General features: G+C 44.3%; 1 protein-coding gene across 1 annotated transcript; it reads right to left on the reverse strand.

Annotated features, from left to right (window-relative positions):
- Positions 1-2736: 2736 nt before the first annotated feature.
- Positions 2737-23721, reverse strand: GXYLT2 (glucoside xylosyltransferase 2). The gene is made up of 7 exons (XM_056501740.1): positions 23428-23721; positions 17008-17197; positions 16676-16807; positions 10721-10972; positions 9658-9781; positions 7260-7432; positions 2737-6655 (listed from the first exon to the last, which is right to left on the reverse strand). The coding sequence occupies exons 1-7, from the start codon at positions 23601-23603 to the stop codon at positions 6473-6475; spliced, it is 1230 nt and encodes a 409-aa protein (XP_056357715.1). The 5' UTR covers positions 23604-23721; the 3' UTR covers positions 2737-6472.
- Positions 23722-23912: the final 191 nt, after the last annotated feature.

Genomic DNA, 23912 nt, shown 5'->3' on the forward strand with positions numbered 1-23912 from the left:
GGGGCGGAGCCGCAGGGCGGGGCCAATGGGCGGTCCCGCGGCGGGGGCGGTGTTAATGGCGTCCCGCGTGAGGGGGCGGGGCCGGCGGCCTGAGGGAGCGGCGGGAAAAGCGGCGGGAAAGGCTCGGCCGCGGCGCCCTCCCGACTGACCGCAGGGACGGTCTGGGCCGGCTCTGCTCTGCTTTCCCGGCCGCTGGTTGTGGTCATCCTCACCCCGGCCCCACCATGCAGATCCTCCGGGAGAGAACGCGGAGCCTTCCCCCCTTCCCCTCAGAGAGAGCTCTTGTTCTTTCCTCCCTGCTTTCAGGCTGAGGCTGCGCTCCCCCCGCCCACCCCAAGTCCTTGTTAGTGCAAGGACGTGCCTCTCTTTTTATTCTCCAAAAGATCCTCAGTCGGAGGAGTCCAGCTCCTGTCCCTGCACAGACACCACAACAGTCCCAGCCTTGCATCCCTCAGAGAGCATTGTCCAAGCGCTCCTGGGGCTCTGGCAGCCCTGGGGCCGTGACCATTGCCCGGGGAGCCTGGGCAGTGCCCACCACCCTCTTGGGGGACTTGGAATATTTTCCTAATATCCCACCCAAACCCCCCCGACAGCGTTATGCCATTCCCTCCAGTCCTGTTACTGGTCAGGAGAGTGAAGAGGTCTGTACCTAACCCTCTGCTTCCCCTCACGAGGATGTTGATTCGCAGTGAGGTCTCCCCTCAGACTCCTCCCGCCTCTCCCACCCTGGCACACATTCCCTGTGCTCCGGGATGATCCCCTCGCTCATCCTGTGCCAGCACCTGGCTCTGAGCCCTGGCAGACCTGTCCTCCTTCCTGCCATGGTCCCGAGGTGAGCCGAGAGCCGGGAAGAGGCTCCAGCCCAGCCACCTCTAATGGGAAAGATTTCAGTTCACAGCAAATCACTTTCTCCTTCCATTTTCAAAGCTGAAACATTTAAAAGTAACCCTAGAACGCAAGAATTTTGTAGGTAGTTTCATCATCGCTGTGTTGTGTGATCTCAGGCAAATGGGTGAGGCAATCACACCTGAGCTTGTTCATTAATGAAACATAAATGGTAATTACTCCTTGTAAGGTATTTGACACACCTTGTAATAAAAATGTATACAGGATGATTTCATTTTGTGTCAGTTCCCAGCCTGCTTGTAGAGTATTCACTGAGACCCAACAATAGGAATAATCACCTTGTTGGGGAAGATGTGGTTTAAACATCTAACTAAAGAACTATGAGAAACTATTTCACAGTCCAGGTGGTATTTTTTTTTCTTTACACCAAACTCATTAAGATTTACATTTCCGATTTAAAAACATACTTTTTGAGAGTTACAGGATGTCCAACCCCTGGGCATGGATCAATAATTAACATTATTTGTGGTGTAAGACCAGCAGCTACTTCTGCTCTCAGTAATGAAGCTTAGATTAGGTATCTAGAGATCCTTGACCCAACCTGACTTAAAGCAGTTTCTCTTCACTGATGTGTGACAGCAATTTGTAAGGTATTTCCACCCAGTTAGAACTAAAATTGATTGTTGTGCTTTGAAACAATCTGTAGCAATTCAATACAGCATTCAAGCAAAGGAGATGCAGCAGAATCCGGTGAGGACAATAAGAAAATGAAAACAATCTTATATTTCAAGACCCACTTAGGTCTTCAGAAAAAATTGCACATCGATACACATCAAAGGATTTACAAAAGGAGCACAGAGATTTTGTTTCGTTTGTTTAAATTTATAGCTGCAGAAACCTAAATATGGTACAATAACTTGACACTAAAAATCACCGATCTCTGAATCATCCAGAGCAGGAAAGCTGTTTTTTTTTTCTTTGAAGTATATCACAGCCACCTCAAGATAAATTATGTTTATCCTCTGAGAAAATGACTAAAAATCAATTGTGCTTTTAAACAACCTGGAAGACTGGGGAGTAGTCTCACACCTTGCTCCAGGATATCCCTGGGACAGGAGCTTCCTGACATCACTCCACAAACTATGGGACCAGCCAGACTAAAACCAGCCTTGATTTCTCACCTGAGGCCTCAGGTGTGAGGAACCCTGGTGCCCTTTGGAAGTGCTAAGCAGAATGGGAAGATCTTTCTTTGAAGGTGTGAACCCAGAGAAGGCACCTGTTGTGCACAGCTCTAACCCTCACAGGAGGGAATTAACATTTTCAAGAGGATTCTGCTTCTCTAAGAGCAGATATTTAAAATAAAGAGCCATGTCATTTCTGTGTCATTATTTTAGTATTAATTACCAAAACTATACTTACATATTTTTGGGCTACACTGTAGTCTTCACACCCTAGCAACAACTAGGGTACATTTACAGAAATGTAAAAGTGAAATCTAAATATTTTGCCTCAAAAGAAAACATTAACAAAGTGCTTTGTTCATCTTCAATGCTGATCCTCATTTTGGTGTTTTGTCTCCATTTTCATTTCAAAGGAACTGTTGACAGTTTGGTTTTTATTCTGATCCAGAATGAAAGCAAAATTTCCCAACATTGCTCTGCCTTTTGAAGCTCAGATAACAATTCCTTATCTCATCCCAGCAGGAGGTGCAGGCTGATCCCAGCACAGACAAGCACTTGTCCCAAGAGCAGTGGGGGAATGTTTCCAGCCTCTGCAGGGACAATCCTGGTGACTGTCCCATCTCATCTCACCTCTGGAGGGGTGCTCACAATTTCCTACCATCACATTTTATTGTACCTGATGGAGAGGAGAAAAGGATTCTCTGACAGCTGACAATGTGCCAATATTTATTTTTTTCAGTTCATTGTATTTATTCCCAGCTTGGGAAATCTCTCTTCTCCCCACAGCAATACTGGCTGGGGCCACATTTGCAAGTGAAAACCCTTGACTCACCAAGCAATGTGACTGTGAGTGTGTCACACCCCACACACCCACAGCCTGCCCAGAACCCACACACAGGCTGGAGTTTTACAGCTGGCCCACCTCTGCCCATCCATGTCAATGAGAGTTTTATTCTTATTTTGAATTCAGAGAGCTGAGGCTGAGCCCAGCACATCATCCAGCTGGGAACAGTGTCAGCACCAGGAGCTTCTGTCACACAGAAATGTCACAAGCAAGGACAGCATAGCAGTGACCATACAAGAACGTCAAAAAATGCATACAGGAGGAGGAAGGGGAAATAATGCTAAATTACCTCCAAGGAGTGAAACATAATGGAGAAACAGTAAAGAGTAAAAGATACAACTCCAGTTTCCATTGAGAAGGTTCTGATCTATGCTCACTGTAACACAACTGGAGCTGCAGCATGACACACGAGCACTTTGTGGGAAGTTAAATGTATTTGTCTCTTTAAATCCAATATCAGACTCTTTCACTACAGTAAAACTGTAAAAGGGGAACATTTATCTGTGTTCCCTGCTGTCAAACCCTGTATACACACACTGTAACATCATACCTGCAAAACTCTATCCCAACCAGACCAGCACAAAATCTTGTATTTATAAGAAACCTAGCAAATCACAGAGCTTGCTTAAAATTTCATTTATTTGTATTGTAAGCCAAAGGATCATCCTCAACCCAGAAATGCACTGCTCAGCCTCCTTGGGAGCTGTAACAATCAGTGCACTTGTCAAAGAAAATTCCATAAGCAATTCAGTGACAGAGAAAAGGGACATTCTTTACACACACACTCGTGCTGTGCACACACACACACTGAGCAGTTTCCAGTTTCCCCTGTAAGCAAAATGCTGGTGAGCTCTATCCATTATACCATTGGAAATAACTAAAACACAGGAGAGGAAGGGGAAATGAGGACATAAGTCTTAGTAAGTATTTACACATCCCATTATTAAGATAAATGAAGGCTAATTAACATGGAATTAGCCACAAGTATGAAATACAAAATGAATTGAAACTGGTTTCTAAGTAAGATGAATATTACAATCAACTACTGTTAAAACTAAAATATAACAAGGTTTTGGAAGCTGTAGTGAAATATAAATTAATAATTCTAACAACAACAAAAAACAAAGTTACATAATTGTTTTAGAACACTTTGGAGAGCTCAAATTATTGCTTTTTTCCTCAGAAAAAGCCCAGCAGGGGGGAACCTCCCCCATTCTTCCTGCCAGCTGATATTACATTAACAAGAGCCTTCATGTTAAAGCAAATACTTAATATATTTAATAGCTGTTGAGAACACAACTCAGTTCTTCCTAAACACAATGTAGCACCTCCTGTGAACATGAAAAGCACTGCTTTAATCTCTAATCAGTTCATATGCAATAATGCCTTTGTTTGGAATGAATCCACTCCTTCATTTGAATGTGCCTGTAGTTGCAGGGCTCTGCTGAATCACAGCTTACACAACCACAGCTCTGAAACTCCAGAGCCTCAGCACTGGGGCTGCAACTGTCTGGGCAGCAAGACTTTGCTCTGCAGCTTTCTGTGGCTTGGAGACACCATGGAAATCTGGAATTCATCCTGCCCAGAGTGCAGTTTCACCAGCCTTGTTAAACCTGCATCAGCTTTACCCTGATGCTTGAAAATAAAGACCAAAAGCAAGCTAATACTTTATACAAGCTCTCCAAATTGCTGGCCTAAAGGTTTACCTGTCTTACATTATTTTAAACTTTATTTAATCAGCAGCTTTCCCTTCTTTTCTCTGCCTTCTGGTTCTGAAATCTTCAATGCTCATTTGGGTTACATTTCAAACTTCTCTCAGTAGGTACAAGTGTACTCTTGTTAAAATTGGCAACTGAAACTTCAGCTGAAACAGAAAATCCTAAGGCATGTTGGAAAGGCATCTCTGCCCAAGTTTAAATGACTTTCTGGGTCCTAGGCTTTCAATTACAACAGTGGAGCTGCCTCTGCCCTTCACATGTCAATTGACACTGAGGTGGCCAACACTGTGAGATAAGGGCTGGAGTCAGAACACATTGTTTAATCAAACTGGGATCTGCAGCAGAGGTGCAAACAAGGTTTCTGTTCCTGTCATGCTGTGAGGTCTGGCAGTTCTGCTGTCCCTTACTCCAAGCCCCTGTCCCACTCAGCTGCCTGCAGCCCTGCTCTCTGCTGGGCTGTCACAGACACCCACACTCCAGGCTCTGGGAAAAGCTTGTTGGAACTCCATCCTGTGCACAGGCTCTTATCTGGCAGCCTGGGATAGCACCAAGGTCGTGTTTTCCCTCCTCTCAGGAACTGCCACACAAAGACAGAGAAGTGTGTGAGATAAAAGAGAGTCTGAAGTCTGTTATCTTATGAAACCCTGCATTAGTCCTGACTGGATGGAGCAGAACACCCAAAACTGCAATTCCTCAGAAATCCTATTTCCACTTTGGGAACATATCCTTTCCCTCACCCACAGTCCCCAAGCATTTGTCTCTAACAAATGTATGATACATGGACAGGATATCCCATCTGTGCCAGTTTTCCTCTCATTAGGGGAAGGCTTCATTATTTCACCCTGCTCACCCCGCTCCTACTTTGCCTGTTAGATACAAAAATGAGCAGTTCTGAGTAATGGCTGATGTTTTCTGCTCAACAGACTTGAAAAGTAACATCATTTTCTCTGCTGCTTCCTTGAAGAACTCCTACACACACCCTTGGGGCTCACACCTAGAAAATGCCCTCTGGGAGTCTGCTCTTGGATCCCTGCTCTGTAGGAGTGTCCTCACTTCCAGTTCCCCAGGGAATGGTCCCAAGCACCTTTCAGCTATGCAATTTAAATAAGCTCTTTGTGCATATCACGAGATGATGATCATACTTTGGAAATTTAGCTAAATTAAGTATTTTAAATAAACATCAAAGCCATTTTGTATCCTCTTCCACTTTGAGGCTATTCATTTTGATCCCAGCATAAAGATCTCAACTTTCCCCTCCCTAGAAGTGTTCAAGGCCAGGCTGGACAGGGCTGTAGTAACCTGGTCCAGTGGAAGGTGTCCTTGGCCATGGCAGGGTGTGGAACAAGATATCCATGATGGTCCCTTCCAATCCAAACCATCCTAAAATTCTGTGGTTCTGTGATCCCAGAAATGGAAGTGCCAGGCAGATATACATTTCCATGAAGGAGAGGGGAGTCGGGGCAGCACTGGCCATCTCCCAGGGCAGGGATGGAAAGCAGTGGAATACTGCTGTTACTGTGCAGGGAATAGCACTTAAAGAGGAAAATGGATCAACAGTACCTGGGTTTGTACTCTTCACTGACAACAGTCTTGAACTGTGCCTAATGCAATTCACATTACCAAGCCAGAGAATATATTCTTCAACTCTAAGGGACTGGGAAGGCAGGCCACAACTGTATTCTGCAAAGAAAGGATTCTCCTGCTGTTCTCAGCAACAATCTGAGCAGGCTTCTAGGATTTCCTCCTTTTTGTAATTTCAAGGGTTGTTAAAGAATTGGAAAAACAAATATTTTAATTCTGAGTTCAGTAAAAGAGTTCATATTCTTCATTTATATCCTTCATGAAATGGAGTACAAAACTTAAAAGTAAGAAGAGAGCTACAGTTAGTATCTGTGGTTGGCCCCCAAGTACACAATGACACGATTTTCGTACACCTTCTTCATAGTCTTCTCAATTTGCTTCAAAAATACTTGTGGAATTCTCCCACATAAAGTGTGCACTGTATCCAGAAACTTCGACTGCAGAGGGTAGTACAAGGACTGGAAGAGATTGTCTTCAAATGGAAACTAAAGAAAAGAAAAAAAAAAGAATTTTTAGTTTTCACTAGTTGTGGAAGGGCATTTTATAAATTCCTGTGAGAGAAAACCTTCCACAGGTAGAGAATGTCCTGTCCCTCACCTGCCAAGTGTCACCAACCCCATCACTTCACATCCTGCCTGCCTGAGAGTGTGCACTGACAGGAATTTATTAATGTAAGGAAACAGGAGTTTTGGCAAACAGAGCTGTACGTTCCCAACACCCCAAGTGGACACAGGCACCTGTGCCAGTGAACAAGCTTCTGCCCTCCATGTGCCTGGAAGCTTGAGGTGCTCAGGGAGAACAAGCTTTCCCTGGGAATTTATGGACCAGCAGGAGAAACTCCACTCCAGCATCTTTTCTCTACCTTCAGTATTTACAGAAAAGCAATTTATCGGCCTTTTTGATTACTATAATATGAAGGAGAAATGTTTAAACCACCTCAAATGCATGAGAGGCCAAAGCAACCACGTTCACTTGTATCTGGTGGGTTTTCCACAAACACAACTACCCAGCCTGATTGCTGGCAGAGCAAGCTGAATGAAGCAAGAGTCTACTGGGAGAGCAGGAGGGCTCTGAGGAGGCAGCACTTACATCCCTGATCACCTCGTAGAGGGCCCTGAAGGTGGGCTGCTTGTCATCGTGGTAGACGCCCCTGTTGCCGTGCAGGATGGAGACCCCCTCGGCCTCCGCCCCCCTGCAGTTGCTGCCGTACATGCAGTGGTCAGGCCGGTAGTTCCACTGGCAGGGAAACACGTACAGACACTCTGCCCACGCCAGCAGGGCACAGGGAAGGAGAAGAGACATGTCAGACAAGAGTTACAACAAATTAAACCAGCCCAGGACTGATGAGTGGGGAATATTCAGTTACATCTTTTGCAAGTATCCCCGACAGAGACACTTCCTTCTGTCATGGGTGACTACACCCCCAGCTGGACAGACAGGGCAACACCAAATCTGGGACCTCACACAACCCAAGGGAGCCCTTTATGAAGCTGAAGTGGAAGAATCAAACCAGAGAGCACACAGCAGGTGGCACTGTCCAGCATCCTCTGCCATACAGCAGTGAGGGTTATGAAAAACCCAGACTCCTCCTGGAGCCAGCATGGGAAAACTTGCAAAGTACACCCACTGTTTGTTGCTGAAGCTGTCACAGAGGCCATGACAATTTGTTATACAGCAGAGCATAAGGGGTGGTGTATTTTATCCACAGCTCTCCAAAGAGTCATCATCCATTAATTTCACAGGTCTAGGTTATTTAGAGATGAGCCTAATTTCTCAAAAGGGCTCATAACTCCCTTCCTCCTGGTGATTTTTTTAAAACTCTGTGCACACAGTGCTTGCAATCTGCTTGTCATAAATCACTCCAGTCCCTGCAACCTTTCTGCCTCAGCCCTGGGGAACAATGAATCATGGCTGGTGCCAGCAGGGCATGGCAGAAGCGCTGCAGATTGAATTCTTCCCTTGGCCTTTCCCAGCTTCCTGGGAAGCCTGCAGCTGGTCCCGTGTGGTTCTTGAAAAGCTGGAGAAACTTTCTGAACTTTTCCTTCCTTAAGGACTCTTCAGCAGAGTTCTCCAGAAAGGGAGACCATTCTTTGGAGATGGGCAAAGGGAGGAGCTCCTCAGGCTGGGGGAACAGAGCTCTCTGTGGCTTTAAATCACATCTATAAAAAGGCACCTGCAGCAGTCTTGGCCAATTCCCTCCCCAGGCAGTCTCAATAACCCAGAGCTTAAGACTCCAGAAAGTCCAGTTTTCTGTGTAAATTGCATCCAGTCCTTTTGATTTCTTTTCTTGAGCAGTCTGGTATTATGCAATTCCTAAAAAATTCTTTACCAGTTCTGAGGAAAGGACAGACTTGGTGCAGAGGAGTCCCCACATGTAGCTTTGATAGAGAACACTCATCTCAATACTGAAGCATTTTTGCAAATTATTTTTTTCCTGCACACTTCAGTGAACAGCTTGTGTCTGACTTCACAACTAATCTGACTCCATCTTTTTGTTTCTCCAGCAGACCAAACACCCATAACATCAGTTTCTTCTTGAAAATTAATTCCCACTCTATTTTTTCCTAGGACTGGGGGTAATATATGGTGTACAGGGACACTGATGGGTTACATCTGTCTGAAGTAAACAGATGTTTGCTTTTTGATTTGCTTTTCCTCACTCCAGAAGTTTGCCTGGATTTAGGTGTATCCAATTACCTACCCTGTGACTCCTTAGAGAAAAATAAAAGGGAGCAGAATAAATAAAGATAATTCCAAATTTGGTTCATTCTTAAGATCACTTGAGGTGACAAGGTCACATAGGAAACCAGGAGAAGTAGGGATGGTTAGTCAGCATCCAGTGGGAAGCATGAAATAAGGTTCTCATCTTCTCTGGGAAGTGTGTGCTGTGCTCCAGTGTTTAAATCCCTGCATTTCTCACCAGCAGGACACCAATGACACCATCCTGGTGCCTGCTGAGGCCAGGCCATTTGGCTCAGAAGCTGAAAGCTGCCTTAGATGAGATATTACCATGGCTGTGTCCAGTTTCTGTCTATATTAGCTTTGTTACTTTTTTGCTAAGTAGCACAAGTCAGCTGAATTTTGGGGCTGAAAACAGGGCGTAGCTTTGCAGAAAGCGTGGCACTTTCACATTCAGATAAATATCTGAAAAACATTTTTGCAGCTACACCCTGGTCTAGTGACACCCTGAAGCACACACACTAAATGAACTTCATCCCTTCATCATTAATTTTATACCTCATTAATTTCTCAAATCTCCACAAAGCAGATTCACATATTCAATGGAACCAAGTCCAAGCCCCATTACCTGCAGCAATGTCAGAAACATTTTCATATGTTAGAAATCCTTTAAGAATGCAGTTAGATAATAACTCCATACCAGAGTATTTATGCATATTATAAATAAAAAATAGCAGTTAAAAAAAAAAATCAAGCTCAAGATATTTTCTCAACACAGATAACGACAACACTGAGAATCTTTCCTTACCTGGGTTAAAGTAAAAAATTATATTTAGCAAATCCTGGTCTCCCCAAGTGATGTAATTTTTGTACTTTTGGTACAATGGATATAACATTTCCTCCCAAGTCAAGCCACCTGGTATCAAGCTGTTCTGCAGGGCAGGAAAACAGAAGCAGGGGATTAATACCATGAGCAGTGCTGTGGTACCTGACTCAGAGTGGGCACACACAAATCTCTAAGTTCTGCTAAGCCATGTTGGACACCCAGGTGAAAAACGAAGAACTGCCAGGAAATGTGTGACAGCAGAGCTCACTGTGTTTAGATAAACAGGAAAACAAGGTCTCATGGGCCCAGCTCTGATGTCAGCTCCTGCTATTCACACTCTTCCTATTCCAAGTAACAGGAGGAGAAAAAAGTGAAAAATGCAGGGACAAGGTGAAAACCAAGGTATAAAAGCAAGGAAAATTACAGAGTAAAGATCTCCTTCCCTGGGAATTATGGTAGTAAGAGCAATGTTTGGGGCTTTTTTTCCCCAGCTGTTCCTGTAACAATGAGGGAAACCCCTGGCCTTGCTAGTGGAAGAACCACATGGGGCAAGCAAAGTTTTAGTGATTACAGAATATGTGTCCAACAACAAGGATCTGTTGTGAAAATGTTCCCTTCTCACTTACACCAGTTCACAGTCACTTACCTGCAGCAGGATGCAAAAGTCTATTCACAGCAGATGCAAAAATCACCAACTTCTGAGTATTCATATCAAACTTCCCAACTTTAAAAACAAAACAGTGACTGCACTGAAGATTCTTGAGCTTATTCTTTCATGTATCTTTTCAGGGAAATGTAAGAAGTTGGGGCAGCCATTTTTAGCACTGCTACCAGACTGCTTCAGCTGCAAGTTCTCACTGCTCCAGCCTTGAGAAGTTGCATTATTTCAATAACCACGTTCACAATAGCTTTTAGTATCCAATTATACATCTTCTGTGTTTCTCTGATCCTCTGTATTACAAACTTCATGCAATTTTACACTGAGCTTTCCAAGATGTGAAAAACAGCAATCCTGAGCTGCTGCAGCAGCTGCATTTGCTCTCACCTTGAAGTGAGTGCTGCGGATCCGTGTCAGGTTCATCAGCATCACCCCGGAGTTGAGGCCGGTGGAGCCGTAGTAAGGGTGACGGGCAAAGCGGCTGTACCAGCCAATCTTGGGGACCTCGTGCTCGGGGGCCATGGCAGCCAGCTGGGTGGAGTTGAACTCTCTCAGGAGGTGCCAAATGTCATCAATGGGCCTCAGAAACAGCACATCAGTGTCCACGTAAAGCAGGGAATCCACATCCTTTAAAATCACCTTTGGGGTTTGTGCAGCGAAAAACAAACCACAGAGACAACAAACACAAAGATTATTGGCAAAAGGCACTTTTGCTTTAAACTGGTAATTTGGAAGAGGTTATTGATTTATCAGCTAAATGTAATTACACAGAGGAACAGTTATCAGATTATTGGCTTGTTGTTTGCTGTGGGGTTTTTTTGAACTGCACAATAAAACAGCCACCAGAGCACTGGGGCTGGATTAGCCTTCTTATGAAGCAGCAATTCACCAAGCTCCCAAAAGTATCTGCAAGGACTACTTAGTATCTGTTCAGAGATGCAATGTAAATAATATATATTTACAGAGCTCTTTTCAAGATCTTAACTGGTGAAGCATACAGTGCTCTCCACAGGCAGAAAGGGTAACCCAGGAGACCAGAATATTTAGATTTACCTTCATATATAATTAACACATACAACTGTTTCAGATTAATTAAGACAACCCCATTGATCACCAATATATGTGCATCCCCCTGAAGAACAAAATTTGGCTGTTAAACAGAAAAGTCATAGTAAAACACACCAGGTTGTATTCTGAGCTCTGTTACCAGATTCTGTCTGAGGAATAACCACAGCAAAGCTGGGCAGGTCAGGAGGGTGGAAACCACAGATTTGAGCCAGGATATTTCAGCAGTTCCTGCTGACCATGTTCCCCCTTGTGGCTGCCCAAATCCTTACACACTCCTCCATTAATATCCATGGTGGGACAAATGATCTGGTGCTTCAAGTCTCTGTAGAATAATAAAGATCATTACCTACAGCTGACCATCAGTTCCAACTGCATTTTTGTTGCTCTCCTTCATTATTTGCTGAAACTGCCCAAAACTTCCTGAAGGACTGAAATTTTCTTACTTTGGTCTAGCAAAAAACTTTATCACTTCTTTCTCTTTGAAAAGCAAATCCAAAAGGCTTTGGATTTTCACCATGTGGAACACAACAATCACTCTCTCATCCACCTGCAATGACATTAATGACACTCTCCTATTTATGCAGGTTACAAGTAATTCTACCAAAGAAATTGGATTTTACATAAATTCTAATGTACTTTGACTGAGGATTACCTGTGAAATAGAGTGAACAACATCAGGATTTTCAACAAGTGGGTGAAAAATATCACCTCTGAGCGTGCTCAACAGGAATCCACTAAGATGCCAAATCCGTGAGTAAAGACTTAAATGAGATTTTTCACCTGACTGAACACTTTGGGATTCAGACTGACATTTAGTCAAGTTTAACAAATCCCTGACCTGTATTTCTGACAGGATAACTACATGTTCTTCCTACAGAACAGGGCAAGCAGGAGAAGGAACTGTCTCTGCATTTTAAACAAAAGTTATGCTTATAACAAATTCTAAGTAAACACATTCAACACCATGCAGATCTCTCTGATGGATGGAAGATTATAGCAATACAGCATTTTCCCACAAAAACCCCACAAACCAGCACGTGGAGGTATCAATAAATAAGTGACAAAAATAGTTCCATAATACAGTAAGAATTCAGAGTAAATATTTGCAGATATTAAGTATCCTCAAATCCAATATTTAAAAAAACAAACCAATAAAAAAGACAGCTACTGTAGGAGTAAATCAATAGAAAAAAGACAGTCTGAAAGGAAGAAAGATTTTCAGTTTGAGGATATCCTGAGTATTGTGTATTAATTATTCTGCAGCACCTAGGAGCCCTGATTAATAGGGACCTGCTATATGAAGTCACATAGAATCAAAAGACATTAAAAAAAGAAAAATCACCCCCAAATTTAGTCTGAGACTGGAGGTAACACTGGAATACAAGCAGAGCAGAAGCTATTAGACTTGGCCTGTGAATCCACAGCAAACTGCAGACCATGTAGGATTTTTGTCTAAGGGGACCCTGGTGAAAAGGCAAGTTGAGGCATTTTCCAGTAGGAAAAACTTACCCCAGTTCAGGGGGAAGTTTAACAGGGGCCTACAGACCTTCTCATCCTTCCCAAGCACAAATGACAGTGGTCACTGCTGGCCACTGCTTCTTCCAGCAGAAAAACATTATTTCAGCAGCTTTCAATACACAAATAAATTTAAATCTGTGGAAGTCCATGGACTGTAATAATTTTCCGACAGATTCAAGTAGGTATTTCAGTTCTTTGTGCAGTGCCCACCAGCATACCCCACCCCACCTCGTATTCCTCCTCTCAGGATTCACATGCTCTCCTTTCTGCTGGTTAAAAGATTCTTCCTTCTTCTGCATCCAAGGTGTTACCCTGCAGTGACACCCAGCTGGCTAAAAAAAGAGCTGTGCTACCTCCTTTAAGCCCTTCCCACTTTCACATGTTGAGTGTTAAGACTCCTTTAAAAGCAGCAGATGTCAGTTCAAATTGCTCACATCTCTCCTGGCTGTGCCTTGGGGAGGGGGGATTTAATTTCACCAACTGCAGCTGCAGGAGTTTCTCACAGAGCAGGAACCTGCAGTGCAGGTTCAAAGTGAACACAGTGACCTGGAGCAGGAGCTTTGCCAGGTTGTGTCTGGAGGTCTGAGCTCACACAAACCATGCAGACACATCTGACAGCCTGGGATTTTGGAAAGGGATGGCCAGAAACACGACTGGCTCTGCTTGTCTTCCCCTTGCTTTGCAGGCACTTACAGCTTAAAAGTGTGATTTTTTTTTTTAATTTTTTTTTTTTTTGCAGCTATATAGAATATTCTTAGTAAATCTGTCAAAAAGTTCTGCACAGAACTGGCTATATTTAGCCTGGCACTTCACTTAAATACTCAATTATCTGTAATTTGATTTCACAACTTCTGTCTCCATAGATTCTCCCTGTGTTAGCAAGGTTGGCAAGGAATAACACACTCCTGAATAAACACATGCTGGTGTACTGTGAAGCTGGGCTACCTAAGGGTTTGCGAGGGCTCATATGGCACCTTAGCACAGCTCTATCCAAAATTAGGAACAAATCACTAAGCTTGATGCTAGAGTTACATTGCCACAAAGTTGAGTTACTAAACCTCATTGTAGTAAGAGATTAACTCAAGTTACAGCAGAGGCTTTTGTCTAGATAAGGCCCTGGCATCTATTCCCACTGGGCTGGATACTTGAGCATCCCTCAAGAGGAAAGCTGTAACACAGGGATATTGCTAATCTATCTTAAAAGCTCTTAAGTAGATTAAGTGTTTTGAGAAGGGCTCTAAGTGTTCATCCAAAAATCATCCAAAAATCCCTTAAGCATTTCAGGATACTTGAGCCGATTGTTTTGGTAGCTCCAGAGGAGCAGCACAGAGACAGCTGCAGCCAGCCCTGAGGGACCAACATCCCTGGGACCAGAGGATGCTCCTCACCTGCTGTCTTAACACCCATGTCAGGAGCACAGACCAGTTCCCAGGGACTGCTGAGAGCACTGCTCTCCTAGTTTAAAGTTTCATTCTATGCTTAAAAAAGTATCTACATCTTCCTCTCTGTGTCTCTGCTAATGCCCTGGATGGTTTTATTGCAGCAGAGCGCAGTGAGAGATTGACTTGTGAGATTACACAGAGGCTCCATCTACGTCCCCTGCATCTAAGTGGCAAATGTGACCAGATGTCCCAGAATGCCTCTGAAAAATGCAGGATGCTGTACAGTCTTCCTTAATATTTTAGCATCCTGGGTAGAGTCAACAAGTTGGGAATGTGCACTTCAACCTGTTGCCCACGACAGAACAGTTCAGTACTGCAAAATGCAGGGTCACATCCCACAGCTCTACTTTCATCACCTGGTAAAACCACTGAAAGGTTTTTACCCAATTTTCCCTGAACACATTCCTCAGACCCTCCTGTCCACTTTCACACGCCTGCTGGTGCTGCAGAGGAGATTTCTTTGGCAGGAGAGGCACTTGTGAATCAAAGACTCGCATTCCACTCGGGCTTAGCATTATCAGGAGCAAGACAATTTGCACAACTGAGAACTAAACAGCTGATAACTACTGCTCTCCTGGGGTCCTCCCTAAATCCAGGCACATTTCATGCTGCTGCAAGGAAAAATGCTCAGTACAGAGAAGGATATTCTGCTGTTATTTATTAAAAATAAAAGTCAAACTAGTTCTCTAAACAGTAAAACTTGGAACCCTCTGCTCCCACTGTGTGCTGACAGTTCAAGTGGGATATCAGAATCCAGTTATCAAACACCAAAAAACCAAAATAATGGCTGGAATTACCCATAAACAGCCCAAGGCTGTGTCAGCCTGTGAACTCGAGCACCGAACCTTGAGAGTCCCACAGGACGTTTGCCACCTCAGCTTCGACAACAGCTTGTTTATTATACCCACATCAACTCTGTGTCAGCTGCAACTCCTCTTGGACAGCCCCTCCTACACAAAGCCATAAACCTCAGCCTGACCACACACAGCATTTTGCAACTGCCCCTGGAGAAACAAACATCTCCAGTCCAAGCTGCCCCCTCATTCTGCTAACACAGCGTGCAACAGTCTAATATTCCTTAAAAGAAGTAACTGGAGAACTTCAGCAACGTGAGTGACAGAAAGGGATCAGTAAAAGCACTGCCCAGCCTGAAGGAATCAGCATGAATGCATAACTCTTTTCTGTCATCAGAACAATGAAGAGAAATAAAAGTTGAGTCATTTCTAGTCAGTCTCTCAAAATGGCAGAAAGTATCACAGAAGAACAGAGATTTCTGTTCACCCAGGACACCGTGACACCGTATGGAACAAGCTAAGGCTTCAGGATTATTTTCCAGGTGCTACAAATATTTACTCAGGGGAGAAAGGATCCCTGCTGCAGTTGGAGTTACTTCCAGCCCATCTGGCCTTTGTGCCGTTGATAGCCCACCCCTAAATGGCAGACCAGCAGAACTGCTGACAGCACATATTTTCTCACATATGTATTCACAGGCTATGTATCTGGACATGCAGCTGTCTCCTGATTGCTTCCATCTGAGAGGGGAAAGATTTCTTTGTCCCCCCCACTTCTAAGACAGTGATGAAGAAATCTGGATCATGTGAACAGCTTGTCACTTCACTGGAGTCACCCCAACCAACAGCAACCCACGAGATATTTTTGATAGATGTTCTCAGTTCCACAGAAATTGCTTTATGCAAACATTCTTTCAACTTCTGATATGCAAAACTGGTATCAACACTTCCCTTCTCTCCAAGTTTACGACACTGAGTATAATACAACTTTTCAGTGAACTTGAGAAGTCCAGATACACCAAGCTCCTACATGAAATCCAACTTCAAACACACTGGAATTAGTACCTTAAGGGCAATTCTGACAGTCTTGGAAAAAATAAGTAAAACTCAAGGAAAAGGGAATGCTGAGAGCATCAGTTTAAGGGGTAACATATGGTAACATATGGAAGGAAGATGGTGGGTAAAGAGGGCATGTTGTAAAGAATGTTATTTACCAAAGGCATACAGCATCTAGCCCAAAAGATCTGCCCTGAGAGAACTCTCAGACTCTCTCTGGAGTCTGGAGAGCCAGAGAGGCTCATGGAACTGGAGACAAATCAGAAACACACATCCTTTGTTAGTCAGGAAAAAGCCAGGCTGGATTTCTGCGGTGTTTTTTTACAGTGTCTTAAAGCACGGACTAAAATTATCTTTAAGCAGATGTTTCAGCCTGAAAATGGTTTTAATATTACACCAGCAAAGCTTCCTTTCTGTGGAATTAACCTTTTCCTGAAGCAACCTACTCAGAAATCCAGGTGCCTTACCGGAAGAAACAGGCGCTGGGCAGCACATGGTTTGAATAACTTTTTCCATTCCTGAGCATTTCCTACTGAGAAGGTTATTGGGTAAATGTTGGACTCAAACTTCTTTGTATATGAGGAAGGCCACTCCTTTAACTGAAAGACATGGTGGGAGGAAATCAGACACTACACATTATAAAGCTTTTGTAAAAAAATGCATTCATAAGGAATTCATAACTGTGTACAGTAAACAAGGTGCTCAGCTGCCACTTGTTGATGTCAATATAATATTTCTCAGAGATGTACAACTTGTAACTAACTCATTTATTTATTTACCAAATGACAAAGAAACTCACCTTCTTCTCAAATTCAGGCTTAAGGGAATCCTCAGCAAAGATGTGGAAGCAGAGCCTGTTGCTGCTGAAGAGAACTGCTGACTTCAGCATGATCAGCGTCTCCTCCAGCCGGTCCCCACATGCCACCACTGCCAGATGCATGCACTGCAAGGATGAGGGCTCCTTTGGATGTTTCTGCTCTCCAGGCTTCCTGAAAATTCAGGGACAGGCACATAAAAACTACTGAGGTAGACATGAAGAGAATCCCTCATTAACAGTCACCAGGGTTGTTTTTTCCTTCATCATTTTGCAAGAGATCAGGAGGTTTTTTCCTGGTTCAATATTTACATAACAAGCAAATAGCATGGTAATTTCTGTCCATGATCCAGATCAATAGTGTTACAATTACAGCATAAAGAAAAAGGCTATTTTCTGTTATTCCTACATTTCTGGGTTTGCAAAAATCAGGCAATTTCACAGCACCTCAAACCAGACACCACCTTGCTCTGTGCAAATGACAGCTCTTTCCCCAGCCCCGAGGTCACCAAGCCAAAACAGAATTGTACTACCCAGCCAACTTTCTAACACAATGCAGATCACACAACTGCATCCAGCAACTTCATTTCCAAGCTATAATGGCTAGACTGGAAGAAGACATCCACACTTTAAAAAAAAAAAAAAACCTCCATCCATATGTAAATTGTTCTAACAGTTAATTAATTTTGCTATTAAAGATGCATGCCTTAATCCTGGCCTGAAGGTACTGGCAGAGTTTCAAAGGACTGCTCTCCATTTCACCCTATGGAATCCATGAGATTTTGCTAAAATAGAGATTTTTGAAAACAAATATAGTCACATATCCCAGATGAATCAGACTACATTCCAAGGGCCAAACTGTGGGATTTTCACTTAGCACCCACCTGTGTGGGCTTTAAATACATTTCATCCAGATATAGGGAACATAGTAAGAGGCATAATGAAGCTTCCTGCTAGCCTGAAAAATCAGCTTCTCCTGGGGAGTTGAAGACCTTTTCAAAAGAGTCTTTTGGTTCTGTGTTTAGTGTGGAGGTAAAAATTGCATCCTCCAGGAATGTTGCACCATGGTGTATCTACATTCCAACACAGATGGCACTTAGCCTCCATCACACGGGATGGAGCTGACCAAGCAACTAAATCCCAGGCACAGTAATCACTCCTGGAGAGTTCAAAAGGCAAATCATAGATCACTGCCTGCTCTGGACATATCTCTGAGCAGAGGACATCAATCCCAGCCCTGCTCAGCACATACAATTACACACGCACAATTCATCACTGGAGTTAATGCTACAAACAGAAGTTCTAAATAAAGAGAAAAATGACAGTTTTAAGCTGTTATTATTTTTTCCAGACATTGAAGTACTGCTCTGTGTCACAGCAGCATTCTACCCTTCAGAGTAACCCACCTCTGTGTAAAGGAACACCAGGCACTGGCACTTCACTTACTATACAAAGCAACACGTTTCATCAAGGGCTTTTTTCTCCTTTTGTCTTAATTACCCCCAATTTCGTGTATAAATAATGAAATATTACATCTATACAACGTGGTATTTACTTTCCAACCTATTAGTGTAAAAATCACTGAATTATTGACGTGAATCATTAGCTGCTCACACAGATCACCTTTTCCCCCTTCTCCCTATCTGTGTAATGCTTCCCCTTAATTGAGTCTCTAAATCAAGCCATGCACAGGCTGGGAGCTGCCTTGATGTAGTCTCTAGCAACGGAATTCACTGGGAGTGGGGCTAAACCCTACACTTTTATTGCAACATTTCAAAAGCCCACACCAAAGCACTCAGCTTTCCTGGGCAGTTTTAGCCACGATGAGCTCTGCATTATGCAGCTGGTTTGCAGCGAAAAATCCAGTACATGTAGACAATACTTCCAAAAGACAGACTCAGCAGAAGCAATCCTTGGTGAAAGCAGAATGCCTGGAAAGCCCATGGGAATAGGGATAACAGACATCCAACACAGACACCGTGGAGGAGAAAGCTGAGCCTTGGAGGTGTGGAATAACCAACAGTGCAGAGGTTCAAGAGCTTGGAGTGGCCTGAATTGGAATAAAAATCCCAGAAAAATGAGCTATTTGAACTACATCAGTCATAGTCTGGGACACTGAGGGCAATAACCAGTGAGAGAAGCAGCAGTGAGATACAGAAGAATTTTGGGACACAACATTTTGCATCTTCTTCGTAAGTACGTAAAGAAACTTGGAGGACAGTGAAAACAAAGTTGAGCTGCAATGGGAACTAAAACAGTGCCCCAGCAGGATGCATTGGACTGCAATTTTAACTTAGCCTTTAAAAAATAGCAATTATCCAGAAGCCTGAGAAGGGGCAGGTGTAGAAGAGGCAATCAAACTCCCTGCAGGGCAAACAAGCAGATCCTGGCAAAGAATATCCCAGCTCCCCTTCCCTACCCTGTTCATGCATGCACCTCATGCAGGGCCAGGAGAATGGAAGGAGAATGTTCCCAGAGAGGATCAACAGCTGGATGAAAGCACAACCCCTAAAGATGTGCAGGACACAGCCAAGTTGTCCTACCTGTAAAATGGGAACAGCTGTTACAGCTCTAAGAATTTTGTACCTCAAGAGACTCCCAAGACATTAAAAAGCCCATAGATCCACAGAGTAATGCAATTATCATCATTAACCAATTCTTCCTAACATTTACATCCATTCCTTTACAGTTCAACTTGTCTGTTATGAGCAGTCTGTAGTTCGATTTTATAACCTAAATTAAATGTTTAAACACACTGAAAGCAATGCAGAGACTTGGGCCCTAACATTTAATGTGTTTGACAAGAACAAATACACAAACTAAGATTAAGCACTCCAGAAAGCATCACAAAATACTTGCAGAACACATCCCCATGGAGTGGCTGAAGACTGAATTTAATAAGATGGAGCACAATAAAATGTTTAAAGCAAAGACCTTCCAACAATACAGAGCAACTCCCATCCATTTGCTCACTCGTGTTTTATTTACTGAATACAATTTTTTCAGAAAGCCACTGACACAGCAGGAGCAGCCTGAGTGCTCAAGCACAACAGTGTGTATTCCTAGGTCTTAAAGTTTAGATTACATGTAATTTTCTTATTAGTCACAGCCAAAGTGTCTCAAACTTAATTAACCCAAAACCTGTCTAAATCAATCCAAATCCATTCAAAATAATGCGCTCCCACCTCATTACAGAGCCTGCTAATCTATTCAGGCCTTCAAATTCATTCCTGAAAGATAATGCATGCAGACACTTCCAAAACACAATACAGTTGTTAATTTTTGAAACCTTCTTCCCATTATGATCTCATTTACTTTTGCAGCACAAACAAGGGTAGATTTAGGCATTGTATCAAAACTGGTGATTCACTGAACAGGCTCCTTCCCTGACAGCCACCCCTGCCCGAGTCAACATCCCAACAACAGCTCCAGATGTGAAACACATTTTCTTGCACACTTTGAAATACAAATGTTTTTAAATCAACCTTTCTCACTTTGCAGCAGTTGCACAAAACCAACTGTACCCGCTGTCAACCCAAAAATGGTTGAAGTTTCAACCTTCTACCACTCAGAGGACAGGTAAAAAGCCACTCAAAACCAGAATGGGTGTTTCTCTATCCTTTTACAAAGTGGGTTCTATATGAAACAAGTATTAAATACTTGGGGTTTAACATGTTATTAGCAAACTCAAGCCAAACTTGCATGTGTGTGCATACAGGCTGCACAGAAAGAAAAAGTATCTTGACAGGTTGCCATGCAAGGGATGCTTAGCATTGAAAAAGTTACTTTCAGGGAACTGAATGTGCTGGCAAAGGTTCATTTCCCCAGCCTTGCCATGCTGGTTTGAGAGAGAACGTGGTCACATCTGCACTTCAAATGTAAAATTATCCTCCTTCTTTTCGATACTTTGCACACATGGGTTTGGCAAAGTAAATGTAAAACAATCCTCCTTCTGTTTGATACTTTGTACACATGGGTTTGGCACGTAATTAAAATTCTTTATATAAAAAGGCATAGGATTTTTACCAAAGGCATAGGATTGCTACTTCCAACAGGAAAGAGCATAAAACCACCACAAAAAATCAAGTCTTCAAAGCTTACCAGAAACTTACCAAGATTTGTCATCATTAACTAATGACCAAAGCAGGATACATGAATGTCACTGCTAACATTTGTGAAACACCAGCCAGCTAATGGCATGTGCCTACATTAAGCTTTATGTATAGCTTATGTTAAAGGAATTCTGGACTTCTTAAAATTCAAAACTTAATGTCTTCTGATATTATATGACCACAGAAAGCAATATTACAAATCCCAGTCAAAGTACAATTCATCTTCCCTGCAAGATGCTGATTCTCACAAAGCAAACACAAACCCTAAGTAACACCTTTGTTTCTGAGCTGATCCCAAAACTTGCATCTTCTGACAAAACAACTTGACAAAACTGAATTTAAATGTTTTACATTCACACAGACAGAACTTCACTAAAGTTCTGTTAATCAATTCTGCAGTCTCATACAAGCACATACACTGTGATCACCTCACAAGATCTTACACAGCCCTAATCAGATTTGTTATTATCCTGAATGAATCACTTAGATAAGGTGGGATCTCTCGCATCAAATAAAAATAACGTGACTCTGCTCATAAGGAGGAACTAAAATGATAATAATGGCCTATTTCTTACAATCCAAATTCAAGCTCCCTCCACTGCTCTCAGTTTAGCTTGGATCAGGCTTTTTAAGCCCAGCAGATCCCTGATGCCTTTCCAACCAGGCAAGCATCACCTCCACTTGAACCACTTATGTCACACCCTCCTCACAAAAATTATTTTTTTACAGATACCCTCACCTGAATAAATTTCAGTCATAACTAACATAACACAGAATCTTTCAGTAAATGGCTGAACAGGACCCACAGAATTGTGCTTCTCAGTTATACAAACTCCTGCTGGGGCCAATGGTGCAGGATGACAAGGGAAAAAACAACCAGCAAGCCCCACAAACAAAATTCTGAAGAAAATGCACACTTTGAATACCAAATACCTCCTTTTTTTTCTTGCTGTTGTGCAGACCTTGTAAAAAGGACTTGCAAAGTCAACAAATAATCAAAAAGTTAGATAACGACAAATTGTGAAACATGAAGATGCCACTGAAAAGCACATTAAGTGGAATGGTTGTTTACACTCTCTGGCAGTTCCATACTTTCCGAGCTCCTTCCTTCAGTGTTCTTCTTGATTTCCATGATAATCACAGAGATATGCCTTAAAGAAAAATGACTTCAGGAGGTACAGTTGCTAGTGGAAATAATCCTGCTTTAATACCGGCATTTGAATTCTGCCCGTGGCCCACTCTCAGCCCCAGAAAACATCTCCTGCATTCAGTGGGGTAACAATGCTGGGGAGAAACCAACTGCTTTAATAAGTTAAGGAATAAGAGCTCAAAAAACAGGAATAGTTTTTCATTCAGAACATCTCTGTGAAATCATGAATCAGAGACACAAAGACATACCAAGTTAATTAGATATATGAGGTCACACTGACCATAATATAATTGGAATGCAGAGGGGAAAACAAGCCCTCCACCCACTGAAAGCTGCCCTTTCTCAACTAATTAGTTTTTTAAAAAATACCCTGCCTGTAAGGCGCTGGGAGAGGAAACACCACGATTTAAAGCACCTTTAAAGTTCTGCTAAATTAATCTACATATAAAAACCATTCAAAGCAAAAAAGCTCCAAAGCTTAAAATCGCCCAGTGCCTCTGCAGTTCGGAATCCAGTGGCACCCCACGGCAATGACGAGCCGCCTTCGCTTTTCCCTGGAAATCCCGCAAAGCGCAGCTCCCGAGGTGACAGCAGCCCCGCATTCCAGACAGCGAGCACCACACTGCCCACGTCAGCCCCCGAAACAAGGCCAGAAATCACGGAAAAGCCGCTATTTCACAAGCTGCTCCCGCAGAGGAGGGAACCCCCCCGCCCGGGCACAGCTAAAACCTTTCCTGGCATCTCTGCCAACTACGCTGCCAGAGGAAACACGCAGGGAAAAGTTCGTGCTTGCGGAGCTCAGCAGTTTGCACAGGGGTCTTTCACCACCGCTCACTAGCGGGGCAAGAACATCTGGGAGAGAGCAGCGCCGGGCGCACCGGCACCAAAGCGACACCGCCCAGGGGAGCCGCGGTGGGGCCGGGCACACGGGATTGCCGAGGGCAGGAGCCAGGCTGGGCACACGGGATTGCCGAGGGCAGAGCCGGGCGGGTCACGCGTGGGGCTGGGCACACGGGATTCCCGAGGGCAGGAGCCGGGCTGGGCACACGGGATTGCCGAGCGCAGAGCCGGGCGGGTCACGCGTGGGGCTGGGCACACGGGATTCCCCAGGGCAGAGCCGGGCGGTGCAGCCGCCCCCGTTACCTGGCGCTGGCGCCGCCCGCGGGGCTCCTCCTCGGGGGGCTCCGGCCGAGGCGCGGAGGGCGGCGGGCGGGCGCGGAGGGCGCGGGCGGCGGGGCCGCGCTGCCCGCCAGCAGATAGAGCAGCAGCAGCACGGCCAGGCACAGCAGCGCCGCCGCCACCTTGCAGGGCCGCCGCATGGCCGGGTCAGCACGGCCGCATGGCCGGGAGCGCCCCGCGGCACGGCCGGGCCAGCAGCGCCGCACGGCCGCGTCCCGCCGGCCGCATCGCCACAGCCCGGCCCGAGCGGGGACGTGGCCGCACAGCCCGGCCCGAGCGGGGCGGGGCGGGCCGGGCCGCGCCTACCGTACTGCCTGGAGTGGGGCCGGCCCGGCAGCGCCCGGCACGGCGGGGCTCGGGCTGGGGGCGAGCGGCGCGGGGCGCGCTCGGAGGGAGCTGTGGTTTCAAAGCACCAGTGGGTACAGCGAGGTGATCGGGAGAAAAGGGGG

Source organism: Oenanthe melanoleuca, chromosome 12, assembly GCF_029582105.1.
Source record: "Oenanthe melanoleuca isolate GR-GAL-2019-014 chromosome 12, OMel1.0, whole genome shotgun sequence".
Classification (NCBI taxonomy): domain Eukaryota; kingdom Metazoa; phylum Chordata; class Aves; order Passeriformes; family Muscicapidae; genus Oenanthe; species Oenanthe melanoleuca.